A 19,088-nucleotide genomic window follows, 5' to 3' on the forward strand; every position below is an offset into this window, starting at 1 on the left:
TGAATAAAATGAGAATGAACACAGAGCCGTGTGAAACGGGCTCTGATTTGACAATTTATGATGTCAAACTGACAAAATGATTAGTGCTGTACTCTGTGTTTTTTTAGAAGTATCATTTGTAAGAAATACAATAATTTCAGGGTGAAACACAAAGAAGCCCCTGGCACCAAGACGTTCTCACATTTCACCTTTAGTGCGAGGCTAGATGTGTTCCTGTTCTTAATATTACCGATAACGTAATAAGTCCTGACTCTGAACATTACATTAGGACAGCTGTCAGGAGCTAACAAATACGTCTCTCCTGTAAACACCAGACTGTTCTCTGAAGGGCGAAACATCACCACAGCCAGATTTACACTCATCACAAAACAAATGCATCTTACAGCTCCACAGGTCCATCACTTCTAAACAGATGAAGATATGGTCTTGTAAGGTCTCAATTTTACAGGCAGGTAGGTCGTCCCAGCGAGCGAAGCATCCCAGCAGTCATGCCGGAACAAACGGTCGTCTACGTCCCACGAGCCGAAGCACCAATCAGGAGGAGTAGAATCCGATGACGAGTTACAGGCCCACCCCCAGGAAGCGAGGATCATCGACGAAACTCAGCAGAGGAGAGAGGGCACAGCACAGGGCACCTCAATCAATCAATCAATCAATCAATCAATCAATCAATCAATCAAAGCTTTATTTATAAAGCGCCTTCCGCAACCCTGTCAGGAAGCCCAAGGCGCTGAACATGGTACAGTACAAAGTTAAAGAAAGTGAATAAATCAGAAAATAAAAGCAATTCAAATTACAGATTACAAATTACAGATTACAAATTACAAACAATGTGAAACATTCTAGTAGAAGACAAATGTGTAAAACAAGGAAAAAGTGAACCAATGAAAACTGTGAGATAAAATCAACATAAATGACGGCCTAACTCAAATACATTCAGGGAACGCCAAGCGGAGGAGGTGGGTTTTTAGGTGATTCTTAAAGACTGGCAGAGATGGGGACAGCCTAACTGAGGATGGCAACTGGTTCCAGAGTGACGGTGCTAGGACTGAGAAAGCCCGGTCCCCGCGGGTACGACACCTAGAACGAGGGACAGCGAGCAGGCCTCGGTCAGAGGAGCGCAGAGCACGTGATGGGGAATGTCTGTTCAGGAGCGTGGCTAGATAGGGGGGACCACCACCCTGGAAGAAATGATAAACAAAGACGAGGAGTTTAAAGTGTGAACGATGGCAAACCGGAAACCAGTGCAGGGAGGTCAGAACCGGACTGATGTGGTCCCGTTTCCTGGTCCCAGTCAGGAATCTGGCTGCGCTGTTCTGCACAACCTGTAGGCGACGCAGTGATGACTGACACAACCCTGCATATAGAGAGCTGCAGTAATCAAGACTAGAAATAACAAAAGCATGCAGTACCCGCTCCAGGTGGGCTCTTGACAGCATGGGCCTGATTTTAGCAAGGCGCCTCAGGTGAAAGAAACTGGACCGGATCACAGAGTTGATGTGAGCATCAAATTTAAGTCCAGCATCAAGTTTCACCCCCAAACTGGTCACAACTGGTTTTGAGTATGGATCGCACCATACAAGGGAAAAAGTGAGACGTTAAGATTCCATAGTGGATATTAAATCAAACTTACGGACCGTTGAGTTATTTAACCAGAAGATTGGAACTTTTTATTGTAGGGATTGTGTAACACTTTGTATTAACTGAGAGACAAGAGAAGAATCAGACCTTTAAAACATTTAAGATGATTTATTTCTAAACAATTTTAAGCAAGACTAACTCTAACTCTAATGATGGATGGATCTGATGTGAATGAGTGGTGAGATGAATAGTGTGTGTGTGTGTGTGTGAGTGGTGTTATTATCAGAACTCTCGTATCCGGAGAAGCAAGTCTGAATGATGTAATGATGTTGTGCTTCTAGCTACGATCAGAGTTTGACCGGAGTTTCATAAACACATGAGACGCCATTCTTGTCGCTCCACACATACCCTTGAAATGAGACTTCCGTACAGATCCAGATCGCCAGGTCCTCAGACCCCCCTCTGGTACTAGAGCCGATGGAACAGCATCAGCAGTACAACAAACTAGTCTTTGGATCGTCTCCAGGTAAAAAGCGACAGGTGGTTCACAGGGACCCTCCTTGGGTCAGTGAGTTCAGCTTTTATTCTGAAAGGAACCGTTGCTTGGTTGGTTAAATGCAACAGATTTTATCCAGCTTGGTGGTTCTCAGCTTAAAAAGGAAGTCCGGATGGCCGGTCCGATACTTCGCTTAGCATGCGGTGAACTCCAGTGAGATCTTGAGAACTGAACTAAGATGGCGTTGGAACTGGTTTTATTAATCTGGATGTTTTGATTTCTGGTCCAATCAAAGCTGGCAGATGTTTAAACACCACAGAGACTCTGCCACGCTTCAGAAAGGAAGGTTCTGATTGGATCAGTAACAGCAATGTGTATATATTATCTAACATGTTTTTGTGCAGAGGAACCAAAAATAAACATCTCAAAGCTAAAGGTGTTTAGCATAAAGCTTCCAGATCTGCATTTGAAATAGCTAGCGAGCTGTGAGATGACAGTTTTCCTCCAAACCGGCCGCCTGGACTTGTCACAGCTGAAGGGTTAGGGTAGTAAAGGTAGTGAAGGAGTAAAGTCTAGTTTATGCTTTTGTGTCGGTGTCGGTACAAAGACATGCGACGCCACTATCCATCTTTGTGAGGGCTCTCCAGCAGGCTCACAAGAACAAATTCAAGCTCACTTTTCTAAACAACCATTGAATGAGACGGAGAATGCAAGCTTTTGACGTTTTCATCATCTGTGAAGCACTTTGGTCAGTTCTATACTGTTGTAAGGCACTATATAAATAAAGTTGGCTTGGCTTAATGCTGAACGATCACCGTGACACTGCTCATCTCTGAAGATTAGCTCCGGCCGGCTCCTTGTCACAGCGGTCATGCATAATTATATGAAAAAGCACAAAAGTCATTAAGTGGCTAAAACATGTTCGTGTCTGGACATGTGGGGAAGATATTTTACTGTTTTATTCTGTCATTAGAGTGCTTTTTTTTATAAACTAGGAATGGCCATTAACCACAGCTTTCTGTGTACTTTCTCAGCTTGAAACCTGTAAAACTTTACATTTGCTGTCCTTTTGTCTACATGTGCAGCCTACAGCTCTACGTGTGTTAACTATGCTGATAGATTGTATTTAGCTGCCGTTTAGCTCTGTTTATTGACAGCTGACAGCTGAACGTAACGGTGGTCAACGGGTAGGTGCTGGCTTAGCCGTCCAGCCAGGGGCTGGGGGGCGGGGTTGTGGCCAAGTGACGTAGAAAAAAAAGTAGTTAGCTTTGTTTGCATTATGGTGGAGCCTGACCATAAAAATATTGTCTTTGGAGGTAAGCAAACAGTTAAAAAGTTACCATCGTCACGGCCTACACTCCTCTGAGGGAGCTGAAGGGGGCTATGAAATCACAGACTGATGATGACCTGGCTTTGTTTCTACTGGACTTGTATGCCATATTTTTTGTCCAACAGTGAGGATCTTTTAAATTAATGGCGTATCAGTACTAGTTGGTTCACTTTAGCATTAGCTCTTCGTTAGCGCTAGCTATAACAGGCTGCGGCAAGGTTGTTTAGGATAGTTGTAATTCCACTTTAAACCAGTAGGAGGGAGAAGCAGGATATGGTTTCATGTTGCTTGAATATGTGGCACACTGGAGGGAAGCAGGATACACAGACGCTTCTGAAGTTTCTTTGTAGGAGCTGAAACCTTTCCAGATGTGTGACGAATGAGAGGAACACAATTTGTGCAGCACTAATCAAGTCCTAGCAATCACAACTAATACATGGTGTGTGGTCATCTGCTTTGCATGCACACAAAGTGAGGAACATTCACACATAGGTCATAGATTGTCGCATAAAGAAACTTAGATTTTACATTAAGAAAAAAACCTCTTTTGCAAATATCACAAGATCTTTGCTTCATCTCCTCTCTGCACCGCTGAAGAAGTTCCCGTGATAATTCTAGTGCTTCCCATGCTTCAGATGGCATTCACCCAAAGCCCAAAGGACCCCTTCTGGTGGACTCTTTTATCGTTTGACAATCGATGTCTGCCAGAGCTGCACTGCTGACGGGGTAACTGTGGATGTCTGACATAAACATCTCCATCACGAGGGGGGTGGGGGGAACCGGAGACAAGACACAGTGTCAGTTTTATTGGGTGATAATGTCATGCTGGATCTGTTGACACTGTGCTTGAATGGCCCAGAGAGTAGGAGGTACTGAGATGAGGTGACAGTTTAACATTAGAACGAAGCAATGTGTCTATATGAGAGGGGAAAAACAGGAAAAGCGATTCACTAGAGTAGCTGGTATTAAAAAAAAAAGACGATGGAAAACCAAACCAAACAGATTCCCAACAAGTCTACTTTTATTTAATATAACAATAATAATAAAAAAAAGCCTTAAAATAAAAATAAGTCATTAAAAGAAACAGTCAAATGATCTCTATTTGATCTGGTCACATGATGCATACGAAGCTCCAATCATCTGAACAACATAAAAAACCAACTTTTCTACCGACACGACAAAAAACATTTAATATAAACACAAAAAGAGCAGCTTAACCACCAACATAGAGTAACCCACTTTGGCACATGTTGCATGACCTTTGACCCCAACACAAACTGTTAGACCCTTCTCTTCCTGCCGTCTGACTGAAATACCAACATTAGATTGTGAACAGTTACGAGACACGTCTAAATATTTTCCAACAGATTCATACTTTAGTCATCTTCAGGATGTCATACGAGCTCTGAATTATTCCATTTTTCATGACTTCAGTGAGGAGAAGCTGACGATGTATATTTCCCACTGATTCAGAAACGTGGTAATATTATAGCAGTTTTTAAATGAAGTGTTTGAAACATTTTGATGAAAAGGAAAAAGATTAATTTTGTACAGAAATATCCAGAATCTTCCCAGGAGTCAATTTTCTGTGACTGGTCTTAAAGCATTCCGACCAGTCGGATGTAAACACGTTCTTCTTTAGTCCGCTTGGAAAGAAAGATAAACATGAATTAAGTGAAGTTAAGTAGGAACTAGTTAAAATCATCTTGTTTGGCTAATCTCGAAAAGATTGGTTTGGTGACCCGAGCCCTAGGTTTCCACTGGGACAACCCGCCCGGGACAGAGGACATCAACCTACAGTAGGACCCTGGCTTTTATTAGTTTGCAAACTGAGCGAAAATATTCACTCTGACTATTGTAAATGGTGAACAGGTAAGCAATTTAATGTAATTTTTCAACTCCACTCGACTAAATGGGTTTAAATTCCTTCTCTTTGCTCATTAAGCGTCCATCAGCCATCTTGGATTTACATATCAGCTCCATTTCCTTCATTCATCGCAATGAACTTTATCGTTTGACTATTCTATACGCTTCTTTAGAAGACGTATTTAAGTAAACTTTTGAGTCTGAAACTCAACTCGTACGAAGGAGAATGGTTATCGTACGTGTTAGAATTCTTAACACACAGATTCATCCTGCTCTGGAGTTAGTCCTCGCCTCACGAAATCACAACAAACCCTCAAAACCAGGATATGAAATCATGTCAAAACAGGAAATTACTTCCCTATGGCGAAACAACGGCCTGCCCCGAAAGCTGCGAGGTAAGAATATTATTTCATTTGGTCACATGGTGGCGTTTTTTAACAGAACACAGATAATGTCATGGCTTTAACTGAGACACGTCAGATCCATTAGAGCTCTGGTAATTCTCATTTCCTGCTTCTAAAACAGAATACCTAATAAATTGTCTCTGAATGTAAATAAGGAATACTGCAAAAGTACACTGTTTGTTCAGCCCTTCATTAAGAATTGTAGCAAAATATGTGTACTGTATGTACATCAAGGCCGTCACAGACCAATACATTTGAGTGTTGCACTAAACAGAGTCCAGCAGGAAGTCATCAACATCCTAAATGATGACCATCCTGATCAGAATAAAAAAAAAAGATGCCCGTTTGGCCCAAGTTCAGTCTTGGAGAAGTCGGCTCCTGCACGGTCATGCGGTGGACCCACGGCAGGTTGTCTTCACCCCACTTCACGTTTTAAAATAAGTGGCTTAAAACGATTTCAGGAAAATTGTCACAACGCTTGATTTTCTCACCACTATCTGAAGGCCACTTCCATCCCAGACTGATGCATTCATCTTACATCTCCAAGGTCTTTGAGACATTCGGGTGAGTCCGACTGAATCTATTTAAAAATCTCAGAACATAATAACCTTCTGCCCAAGATGAGGTAGGCCTGTCACTTTTGCTATACGTCCTGCTGGGCCAGGGGGTAAGGGGCACGTTGTACATTCAGTAACGTAGATTATTGGGTTATTGTATGATGGTCATGCAGCAGCCATGTTTGAATCTGTGGTTTAAGGCAGAAGCTCCATGCAGTGATGGCTCTGGTCCACAAAGTCCAATCATCTGCAGTTTGCATAATGCTGAGTGTGCATGTCTGTGCAAATTATTTGCCACATGCACATGTTGATTTCTTAACCCCCAAATTCCACTACCTCCGCCCCGCCCCCGCCTTCCGCAGCCGCTCGCTTTCGAACTCAATTTTTCTTGATACCCGCTCTACAACGGCTCCGCTCCGGTGCGGAGACCTGAGGGGGGCAAACAGGCATGCGTGGGATTTTCGAGATCTTGCGATACAGTCCGAGCAATAAACGCGGAAGTTAGATCCAAACACCCGTTGTGTGGGAGAAGCATCGAAACGAACTGTTTAATCTGCCCATCAGTTGTGTTGAGAGATCAGCAGTGTTTGGATCAACAAAGTGTGACTACTTTGATAGTGGAAACTGTATTTATGGCTTATTTTTGTGCATTTAAACTTCAGCCGCCATTGATAGTTGTTAAAAGTTGTTAAACCTGTGCATATGAAACAAAAAACGCCTTTTGTTTATCGATTTATTGTGAAAAACGGAAGTTGTGCTTGCTCCTTTTCCTGTTGGGCGGTTGTGATTTCTGTCCATTTACTGCGGAGGTGCTCCGGCGTCCGGCGAAAAAAGGATCGATTCTATTTTTTGCCGGACGCCGGAACAGAGGGCGGCGCTCGGCGCCGCACTGCCGCAGTAGTGGAATTGCTCTGATTGACTACAACGGGACCGATTTTGCTCCGGCGTTCGTGTCGGAGCGGAGCGGAGGTAGTGGAATTTGGGGGTTAGAAGTCTGCACCAACACAAGCACCGTGCTGAGTAAAGGTTATCTGGAGAGTAAAACATAAAATAAAACCACGTGTAACAAGCGTGCTTTCGCCATTGCTGCCTTCACTAATTTCATCAATGTCCTGATACCCTAATCCAGCCGTTTGGTAGTGAGAGTGAGAGACCGACGTCATCTCAGCTTCGGTGCTTCGGTGGTCTCGTTTGTTTACACACATCGCAGCCTTCCTCAAAGTGCTTCCATGCTTGACCCCACAGCCTGTGCAGACGCTCTCAAAGGGCTTTGGCACTGGTGGTGTGGGAGGCGCTGTGGGACACGGGCTTCTGTGGGTATCGACTGTAGTAGTAAACTTGGAACAGGATGGCCACGTCCACAAAGACCTGCAGAAGGCCGCACGTCCAGAACTGCACTGGAGCCTGTGTGAGCAGGAAGTAGCCGGTTTTAAAGGTGTCTCCGCTGGTCCACATCAGCACCATCTTGATACTAGAAAACAAGAAAATAAAGAGTGGCTTAAAAGGCTAACACTTCAGCACAACTCCTCAAGTGAACACAAATATGTTGCAGTTTAAAAGATTATACAAAGACCAAGGTTTGACCAAATACAGAAAAAATGATGAATTTGTCATTGTTACTTTTCTCTGATGTCTTAATATTTTTTATGTTCTGATGTAGTGTTGCTTAGCCTGGCAAGCCCAAGGGGGACGCTCCACTTGCCAAAACTGAAGCCAATGCCGCAGTTTTTTGTCACCCATCTGTTTAGATGTAATTAAAGTTTGAAGTTATGAATACTTGGGGGCGTGGCGATTAGACTGACGTGTACCAGATAAGCTGTCACCGCTAGCAGCTTGCCTTCCAATCTGCGCCAGGGAAGGCCTCAGCGTCTACCTCACGTTAAAAGTGTTACAGAAGGCAGACAGTAGCTAAAAGCGACCGCCAAATTTCGTTAGCTTCAGTTAGCTTGTAGCTAAATCGGCTCAGAGTTTGGCGAGTGTCAGTCATCTGTCCTCACACTCACATCACAGCTGTCAGCTTCATTTGCACTTTTTCCAAAAATGCCGAGACACGTGGTGGTGGGAACCACCCTCTAGGCTTCAGTTCAGCTCTTCACAAACCTACAGGTGACGGTGCAGAGGCGTCGTCCGTTATTTATGCTCAGTGGCGGAATGTACAGATATTTTTCAAACCGTCTCCTCGCATGCAATTGCACAATGCCAAGAACAATCAGGGCAGTTAACAACATGACATATTCATCGCTATGGAAATCAGTCAACGGGGCAATCTGCCATGTAGAGTCGGAGGGAAAAAAGCAAATACATCATTTTTGGAAATAAAAAGACATAAGGACCTTATTGGCTCATGTTTCAATGGAAAGACTCACTCATCTTGGTATAAAATTGTAGGTTTGTGGTGTTGCAGCTCTACAGTCACCAAAAACAGGCCAGGGCTTTCATCAGGGATTAATGAAACTAGCAGGCTATTTCAGGAAAATCACTGCTAACTCAAATCATGGATAATTTATACGGACGTAAGAAAATATCTATATGGCAATGTATTGTGTTATTTATTTCCTGCAACATTATATCGATATTCAAAAGCTGTATATCTAATTTTTGGATGAAGTTACATGCAAACTTTTGTGTATTTTCTATAGGTGTAATTCAAATGGCGACCACCAGTTGGAAGCAGTGTGCAAAATGGGTTTTGTTTCCACCAATGAAATGTAAATCCCTTTGTTCTGGTTCAGAAGTATCGGTTTGGACTGTTTATTGAATTTTCCTACAATGAATTCAGCCTAAAAAAAATCGCTAATAACGTCTGACTCAATATATCGTGATACGTATTGTATCGCCAAAATTTCACCAACACACATCCCTAATAATTTAATTATTCTGCCTCCTTTTTGAATATTATAAAAAAGTGTGAAAACAAACTGCTGAGTCGGAGCTCCATCAGTGGTTGTTCTATTGGTCAAACAAGCTCACATCCCAGTGAGCGACAGTATGATGTATCAGAAGCTAAGTGGCTAAGCTGTTATCAGAATAAACTTAGCTTAGATGCTAATTATATTTATTTGTGCTACATGCTTCCAACTAACATCACATTAGTACCATGACCTGAGTTTCAACCCAGTCAGAAAAGAGGAAATATACACACGTTATTGTATTACCCATTGCAAAATTCATTAATATTGATAAACATAAAGATAATACCAATATATCAAAATGAAGGACAAGTATCTTTGTTTTTTTTTCTGTGACACATTCAATATTTTTAATTTTTCCATAAAATCCTGGACTTTTAGAAAGCTTTTTGAAATAAAACTGTATTGCACAAAAGGTTCTGGATGCATTTGTGTCAGATTCAGTTGAAGTTTTGCTCCAAGTTCAGTTTATAGTCACAAAGAATGTATGCTAATCACACAGTAGGAATCGGGGTCAAAGGAACGTCGTTAGTTTAGAAGGCCAGAAGGAAACAGCGAAATTGCTGCAGCATAAAACCACAGGAAATAGAAATAATGATTCTACTCAGGACTTGCTCTATATCCTCTGGCACATTTCTAATTATACAACTCATACGGGAGCTCTGAGTGCACATAGAGTTGTTCATAAAATAACAATGTGGATACATTTTACAGTCACAGTTCCTGTACAAAGACATTTGTGTGATTTGGTTCGATGAAAGATAATTCGAGCACTTGAAACCACAGTGGGCTCAAAAAAACAAAAATTTATACATATATATATATATATATATATATATATAATTCAACCAGCAGAAAAGAGCAAAGACAGAACCAAGCCCTGGTGTCAGAATGAAAACAAAACAAAACAGTTTATAATGTAAAAGATTTTCTACTTAAAACATTTGTTACGTTAAAAACATATTTTTGTGCGTTATGGTCGGTGGTAGAGAGAGCACTTGATTAGAAAGCGGCAATACTGAGTTTTCCCCATTTCTGGAATTATGATTGATTGTCTGAAATCCATAAAGTGATAGTCTTACCCTGGTCTGTGATATAACGTAGAAAATACGTCAATATTTGTGGCCAAGCCTATCCCCATCCTGTTGAGCCCCATGCACTTTGAATTGAGTGCTGCTCAGTGTTAGCCAAAAGTGTTAGACATCCGCTTACCTACAGACAGACGACAAGTAATTGAGCTTTGACCACAAAAATGGGACCAGAAATGGCCTGTACTTGATATAGCACCTTCTAGAGTCCTAGAATCCCCCAAGGCGCTTTACAACACAATTCACCCATTCACACTCACACATTCACACACTGGTGGGGATGAGCTACGACGTAGCCACAGCTGACAGAGGCGAGGCTTCCGAGCACTGGCGCCACCAGTTCCTCCGACCACCACCAGCAGGCAAGGTGGGTTAAGTGTCTTGCCCAAAGGCACAACGACAGTGACAGACTGAGCGGCACTCGAGCACTTAACTCCTTTGCCACCGTCGCCCCATAAAACCGTCATATAATGTAAGCAGGTCTGAGCTGAGCATCAGCAGCCAGAACAGGCTTTATAAGAACCAACACTTAGTTCCTACCAGTGAAGTGCTATTTCATTATTTCAACGCCGGGTATTTTCTTGGAATAAATGCATCTATGCTGCCATAAAAAAGAAACGTTGCTCGACAAAGCGTTTTAGCCGTCTAGGGAAAAAATTCTAAAACAATCAGCTTGACTGTGACCTTCAGCTGCTCCGGTCCTCGAGGGCCGGTAGCCTGCAAGTCTTTGCTCCAACACGTCTGACTCAGTGGTTGATTCACCTGTTCAGCAGCTCATCAGGCTCTGCAGAAGCCTGTTAATCACTTGCTGATTGAAATCAGGTGTGATGATGCTGGGTTGAAACTAAAACATGCTGGCTGGCGGCCCTCGATGGACCAGGGTTCCCCACCCGGTACCCGATAGAGCTGCAGCTGTTAATTTTCTGTTATTGCTTGAATTTGCATGAAAGATCAACTGGTTTTGTGTGAATGTGGATTTGAAAGAAAGTTTCATTTAGTTCGACAGAAAAAGAAAGCACTGGTTGTGATGCTTGGTACTACACATGAGGATGAGGACAAACTAAAAGGTGTAACTTGGTGTATAAATCCAATCCAAGCAAAAAGAATAGCAGAACCAAATACCCAACCATTTAATAAAGGTGCTATTGAGTTACCAGCTTACAACCGTAGTATTAGTGGACATAAGAGAAATCATTTCTACTTTTCCATGAGCCTTTTAACAGATGTGAGACAGGATGAGAGGTATGGAGTGTTATTTAACAGCTAAACTAACTTATACCCTCTCATCCCCCCGTCTGTCTGCTTTGTACACAGGTTTATTTGGCTTTGAGCTTACACTGATTCTTTACGATATGCTACTTTTCCCTTTCATCTCTTCATCCTTGCTCCATCTCCCTTACCTGTTTGCTGTTTCCTCCTCCATCTACCCCATCTCCCTGACACTCTCCTCTCTCAGTAAACAGCTTGTTAGCTCTGTGAAAAGACACCCTCCACCTCCTCCAGCGCGCGGTTCCTCTGTGGCTGCTGTTTCTGTTACGATGATGTGTGTCTGCTGGTAATGACGCGAGAGGCTGAACTAGTGTTTGATCAATTCCTCTGCTGCTTCCATAATAAGTGGTAAGTCAGAACAGATTGGCCAGACAGGTTGTGAGCATGCCTTGCTACCAGTTTGAGACACGGAGAAGGTGAGGCAGGAAGCACGCAGGATCTGAAGGAGCAGGGGTCGGAGAGTGAAGCGGCATCACTCAACACATTTAGCCAATGAATCCTGAGCTAAGACTTGAACAAACTGGACAGAAACTGAAATATTCTTCAGTTATTTTGAAAGTAATATTATGAAATGAACAATAAAGTTTCATACGCATCAACAGGGTTTCCCCCAGCGCTTCATCAGCATGTGGGCCGCCAGGCCCCCGAAGGACAAGTTTGGCCGGTTGCTATAAGCTACAGTGTACCTCTCCGTCAGGACAAATCCATAGAAGTTGTGCATCTCTCTGCAGGTAGAGGTTGATCTTGGTGTCCCGTGATCGGACATTTGACAGAAAAACAGCAAGTCTGTTGTTTACCTTTAGCAGAGTTAGCAAACAGGCCAGTTTGCTAACCCTCTTCGGTTCTCGGAGCTAGCTTCTTTTGCTCTTCCAGACTAATGGCCTCAAAACCAACAATCTTTCCAAAATAGCTGCAACTCAGAGATGAAAGTTTACATAAGTTGATTTGTGCTGAACTTCACTTTGTAAGATTTAATGCAAATTTGCATTGCTAGTAGAAAACAAAACTTTAAACCAACGCTACGTTCGTCTGACAGCTCCCAGCAGCATCCCTTCAGCAGTGAGGTCCTGCTCATGCACAACTACATGTCAACGCACACAGCTGCAGAGTTAGCGGTTTCTGACTTCTCTAAGTGCTGACCAATCAGTAACTGGACCTACATGTTGCATCAAATCGGAACTATTAGCAGTTTTAGGGGTTGTGTGCAAGTTAGTCTGCAGGGAGTTTGCAAAAAGGGCAATTCTGCACACGCTATTCCCGATGACTGAACGGACACCTTTATGCTAACTTGCAATGCTGGTAAACGAGTACCTGCTGCACTGTTGAGCACCGCCAAAACAACTGTAGACATGTCACTTGTCATCGTCGTCCAACTGACATCATGATTGATTTTTGAAAATCGACAGTGTCCCAATTGTTCCCTTCTTGTCTTTTCCCTTCTAACATAATTACATAAAGGACAGTCACACTGGATTATTATTTCTGCAGTCTAAACATAATCCACAGGTTATAAAGTGTTAACTAATGGACAAGGCCCAGAAGTAATGGCTATATTTACACTGCTGAAGGTGTATTTGTTACCATAATTAGGTCTGAACGTTTGTCACTTTTCAGTTATCTGCTTTTACGGACTCTGGTGGAGAGCTAACTTGGAACCAAGTGGATCCATCTCAGCTGGTGCTGTAGTAAATATTTGTGAAGGAAATCTTTTTAGAGCTAGTGAAAGATCTGTGCACGTGTTTGTGTGTGCCCGTCTGCCGTACATGGAGGACGAAGCAGTGTTTCTGTGTTAACGCTAATCAGGCTGCTATTATAATTAGTTGGTTCTGAGCCTGGAAAGCCAGAGGTACATAGCAATACAGACCAGATTGCCACAGATAAACACACACAGACACAAAACAGAGAAATGGGACATGCACCGAGCCAACAGCGGCCTTATAAGGACATACTTCCAGTATGCTAGCTAACTAGCCTTTTTTAGCCTGCAGGCTGCTGTCTGCACACAAAGCCATGTGCTACAGTGGATCTGAACTGACAGCTGATGGCGCTGGACACAGTCATGCTTGTGACCTGTTGCATGACGACGACCTGTGCTGCAGGTCCATAGAGTTGAGCTTTATAAAATGGCTGAAGAGGAGAACCTTCAGATCATCTATCCAAGACATCTGCTTAGGGCACCAAGAGGTCTACTGTCATGCTGCTGTGACGGATGAAAAGGAAACGGCTTTATGTTCCTTCAGAGTAAAAGTCTAGGGTAGAGAGCTTTTGTAGCAGGGCCTGCAGGTCAGACAGCCCCCACACTCCCCACGTTAAAATCTTGATAAACTCACTTTTATTTATTAATATTTTAACTTTTTGAAGCGTGTCTCGATTTGTATCTTGAGAGGTGCAACGTAAAAGATTGCTTCTTCTTCTAGGTTTACTTTTTGAGTGTTGTCTGTTTAATCCTCCTTTGCTTGTGACCTTATGACATTTCACTATCCTGCGATTCTGGAAATGGAGAGCCTAAGGTGATAGAAAAACAAATGACATGTTTTAAGTGTCAATTGAGAGGAACAGAAAGTGTTCATAAAAGAACTTTCATAAAATTTGGATTTCATTTATAAAATTCCTTTCATAATGAACTATTCTATGGTTTTTGTTGCTGCGCATCAACCCACCTCTTTCCCAACATGTCTGCTTCCTTTATGCAGGACTTCTTACCAGGATAATATTACCAAGAGATGATTTACACACAGAAGACCCTTTACAATTAAGTGGCTGACCCACAATCTGAGGTAAAGCTGATGAAAAATAGACAGAATATCATTTTTTATGTTTTTTAATCGTTAAAAACAAAGAAAAAATAAACATTATTGTGTCCTTGCAGCCTCACATCCTGAGAGCACTACTACACCACCATTTACACAACGTCCAAGTGGTAAACCTCCAAGGACCCATCATAGCAACGTTCACACCAGTGAGGAAAACAGAGTTACGGGTTCTGAATTAACATCAGATAAATACCAAATGTCGTCCATCTTGGGGAGAATGCACGGCCTGCCACCCTCCCGCTGAACTCCGTTCATATTTAAAAGCTGCTTTCCTGCAACCTGCCTGACAGGATCGGAGTGTACACACACCTTGGAAACCAAGTATAATTCTGTCCAACTCCTCCTCAGGCCCTGTCCACACGTAGCCGGGGATCTGCCAAAACGTAGATATTCTTCTACGTTTTGGCCTGTCATCCACACGAAAACAGAGTTTTTTCACACGAAAACGGATCTTTTTAAAAACTCCGGCCAAAGTGAAGATCTGCGTTTTCTCCGTTTTGGGTGTCTGCGTGTGGACGGACAAAACCGGAGTTTTAAGGTCCGCAACGTCACTTTCCGCGACAAAAAATGCTGACATCATGTGTGCGACCTGTGTTTACACTAGCCGACATCATGGATGCCCTCAGAGCTGCGCTCTGTCACTACCCGATCCATCAACTGTCCAAGCGCTTTCTGCTTGTTTGTTTTTGCAAGTGGAATTACTGCTGCTTGTGGAAGACCACAGACGAAAGACGAGGTTAAGAACGGGGGAAGTACTGCCGCCTACAGGTCTGGCATGTCCTTAACAACGTATTTATCCGGGTACGTGTGGACAGAGTTTGTTTTTAAAACGCGGTGGTGTGGATGCAAGTTTTTGGAGGGGCGGATATTCGTTTTCAAAAAACCCGGCTACGTGTGGACTAGGCCTGAGACTCCATTCACTTCTAACTTAGGGGTGCCGAACGACAGAAAACATTCTCCAGGTAGTCTTTTTTTAATCTATTATTAATCTAATCTAATCTAAAAATTATCCAGGAGAGTCCTTACGGAAAACTGCACCCACCTTTAAAAAAATCACAGCCAGAACACATCAGTTCCTCAAAACCAGGCTCCAACCTTTAGCAAGTCTGTAATCTGAAGGCCCGACACCTTTACTTCATGTCCTCACACACACACACACACACACACACACACACACACACACACGCACACACACACACACACACACACACGCACACGCACGCACACACACGCACGCACACACAGACACACTTCTTGAATGGAACACTGAGGTAAAGTAACCTAGCAACAGCCTGTCAGACTCAACAGATTGTGTCCTCTCCTGCCGGTGAGCACAAACAATAAACAGAACAGGAAGCAACAACGTCCTAGTGTGGCCGCTGCGCCTGCAGCAGCTGATGACTGAAGGGAATCGACACAAAATAACACCAAACTTTTCAAACTAGTGGGTTTAACAGCATTTTAACAGTGATATGACTTGTAGACAATCTAAATAAAATGTGTTCATGTGTTTGTTTCCCAAGTCATTTTTATAAAAAGTCAAAAATGGTACAATCCTTGGAGGAAAAGGAAAAATTGCTCTCAGAAGATGTTTTTGCAGCTATTGTAATTCTGTCCTATTTAAAAATAGCTTTGATTTAAAAAATCTCTTGTGGATGTGCGTTAGAAATAAATCTGAATGTGTTTGAAAAGTGCATCTATGGTGTGTTTGGGTTTCCAACAGCTAAAAGAACACTTCTGATCCTGCAGTAGGACGTATTCTAATATTAACAGGGAGACTGTCAATCATCTCAACCCCACCCACATCCAGATCTTTCCCATTTAGGCCCCGCCTCCAACTCAACTGTTTAACACATTTACTGCCATTGACAACTTAAGTTGTCAACTGCATTTTTTTATGGGGTGGGCGTTGGAACAAGCCCCTGCACCACGAGAATTAACACCACGTCTCTCACGCTGCTCTTCATCCGTGTACGTCACATGTCACGTGATCAGGAAGCAGATCCACGGATTGGGAGATAGTTTTGGGCAGCAGCTGTGAAAAAAGCGAGGCGCGATCTGGAAAAGCTTCTGACACTCACACTTCAACAACAGATTATGAAAGAACGGTTAACACTAGAAACACTCGGATTCTTCCCGATGTAAGAAGCGAGTCTACGCCTTCTTTTGGTAGTTTTGGGGTTGACATCATCGTAGAGCACGATGTTCTGTGACTCTTAAAAAAACAGTAAAAACGCTCAAAAACGCTGGCAGCCAGGGGCTTCTCTGACCAGGAAACGGCTGGAGATGAAGGAGTTAAAAACCCCTGCCTTCTACCGCGCGCCATACAGCAGTCTTCAGAAATGGAAGGTCAGCGCTTCAGGATGGTAAAAGCTAAAGAAGCCCCTTAAAAAATGGAGAAGGAGGGCACCCCGGATGAAGGGTTTCTGTGAAGCCCTGCACGCCTGCAGCTGATGCTTCAACATCGACTCGAGATGGATCTACATTCTTCCTATGTAGAGCCCAGCTTCCTTGTTGGCAAAGTAGCGATGCACTGCAGCAAAAGTGGTTGCTGGAGTCAGTATAACTAGAGTTTCGGCTACCAGTTCAAATATGAAACAAAAGAGCTGTGGCTACTGCAAGACTCAGCCGATAAAGATCCAATCTAGAAGTATTTATCACTGGTGAGGGTTCTCACCTACAATGACTGGGCTAATCTCAAGCTTGCAGTTCCATGCAAGATTTACAGTGATGATGATGATGACTAGAGACCTCCCCCACCTGCAAAACACAACAGATCACAGGCTCTCCCAACAATGGATGGCCTTCTGAGAGCAGAGACTGCCTTCAGCGCTTCCTGGCATGGGAAATGGGATGCAGAGGGTCAGTGGGTCTGAGATGTTGGCAAACCCATAGACATAATATTTTCCAGTTTTTTTTCACTGCCAGGTTCAAGCGCTGTTCCATGTCAACGATTTTGCGGGGAGACAACCACTCGAGCCACTGCATACTTGTACTGGAGAATGCTGAGAATTTAATTTAAGGGGATGGGATGGCTAGAGTATTTTGTATCAGCCCTGAACACATTCGTACAGGCTGGAGCTATGGTGACTGCATTACCAGGATCAACGTGTGTTTCTTTATGAAACCGCTCTATGAGCAACACCTTTCTTGCAGCAGAAGTTTGCTTCTTTTTTAAGTCACACTCACCCCGACACTAGGTACCACTGTGAACATGCCACGCCAAAATGTCATGGATCTGGAAATGGACCTACATAATTCTGGTTCTCCAGTGACGAAAACGTGTGAGGGAAATAGCCTTAGCAACCGTTGCTGGACCCTGGCGAGTTTTATGGTCGGAAAGCTGAGCATGTGTAGAAATCTTAAACCAAAGTCGGGTTCTGTGAAGGATAGAGTTTAGCTCCCATGCATAAGGAGATATGCAGGCCAGACTTTTAACTGAAGCATAGCTTTAAGAATCATGCACGAGTCAAGGCCTTTAGCATTATGTGCTATTAAGATGTAGTTGCAGAACTTTGGTCTTCAGAAAAGTAAAATGAAGGTTTCGATGCGGTTAACTCCATAATTTTCCCAAGTCTGCCTGTTTCTGTCAAGAAAAAGTCTCAGTACCATAATAAAATATCTTATGGGACAATTCTTCATTTTTTTCCACCAGCTGAATGAAGCAGAGGTGATCGTGGGCATCTGGCTGACTGCATACGACACATTTAGACTTTAGACAAATGTGTGGTGATCTGATTGGAGATTATTTTTAGTCATTTCACAGGGGCTAACATACTCGTGAGCTTGAGGCCTGTGAACAAATGCAAAGGACGACCTTAAGGACAGTTACTGCCTGCCACCTAATTTCAAAGAATGTTTTATGGCAAAGATGCAAATATTCTGGGAAACTATTTTCTGCATATAGGAAGGTGGGGTGGACCAGTTTGTTTCCTAGATGGACGATATCCGGTGTACTTACGACATACATACAACAGCTTCGGTGGACACTGTAGATGAGGAAAGGCCCAGCGTGGGAGCTGTGATGGCTGGGTAAGCGGACAGGCAGCCCTGTTGGAGCCCTGCTATCTGTCGGTTGCAGAAAGCCAACCGGCAGAAAGGCGGAGAAGCAGGGGGAGACCGCTCAGAGGCATCCAGAGAGAAAGCTTTTCATCAGGCTTGTGCAACCGTGGACAATCTCAGACACAATCACTTAGATCATATCCATTTTTTAAACAACATCAACATCTATATAATGGCTATTTTAATTATACTAGCTTGTTTTTCCTTTACTGAAGTTGTGTGTGTGTGTGTGTGTGTGTGTGTGTGTGTGTGTGTGCCTCCAAGAGCCATTAGAATTCATTCTGATTATATAAGAGCATGCCTTAAAAACAAGAGCAGAAAAAAGCTCATTTCAACCTCGGACTTGAAACAATGTGCCAACATGATTCCTTAGTAATAGACGGCGCTACACAGAATACCTCATTAACATATTCACTTTTCAGGTGAAACCTGGAGACAAATTGTTGTGCAAGCCTAATAAATGGTTGTCAGGAACCTGCAACTTACATCAACATGCCAGACAACTTCAAAAGAAATGTGTCAGCGAAGACATAACATTCATTCTGCTTCAACACACCTGATTTCAATTAGCAGGTGATTAACAGGCTTCTGCAGAGCAAAGGTGACTCAAACACTGAATCTAGTGTGTTGGACCAGAGGAACCACTAAAACGTGCTGGATATCAGCCCTCGAGGCCCGGAATTAAATAGCCCTGCTATAAATTGTGTTTGGGG

At 43.1% G+C, this 19,088-nt stretch overlaps 1 protein-coding gene across 2 annotated transcripts in view; it reads right to left on the reverse strand.

The window, feature by feature from the left end:
- Nucleotides 1-4,410: 4,410 nt before the first annotated feature.
- Nucleotides 4,411-19,088, reverse strand: part of slc66a2 (solute carrier family 66 member 2) — a 59,327-nt gene continuing 44,649 nt past the window's right edge. For both annotated transcript variants that reach the window (XM_070556173.1, XM_070556172.1), the window contains one exon: nt 4,411-7,705. In XM_070556173.1, the coding sequence (XP_070412274.1) occupies nt 7,495-7,705 (211 nt within the window). In that variant the 3' untranslated portion in view covers nt 4,411-7,494. The remainder of the gene's footprint in view (nt 7,706-19,088) is intronic.

The sequence above is a fragment of the Nothobranchius furzeri genome, chromosome 11, assembly GCF_043380555.1.
Source record: "Nothobranchius furzeri strain GRZ-AD chromosome 11, NfurGRZ-RIMD1, whole genome shotgun sequence".
Taxonomy (NCBI): Eukaryota; Metazoa; Chordata; class Actinopteri; order Cyprinodontiformes; family Nothobranchiidae; genus Nothobranchius; species Nothobranchius furzeri.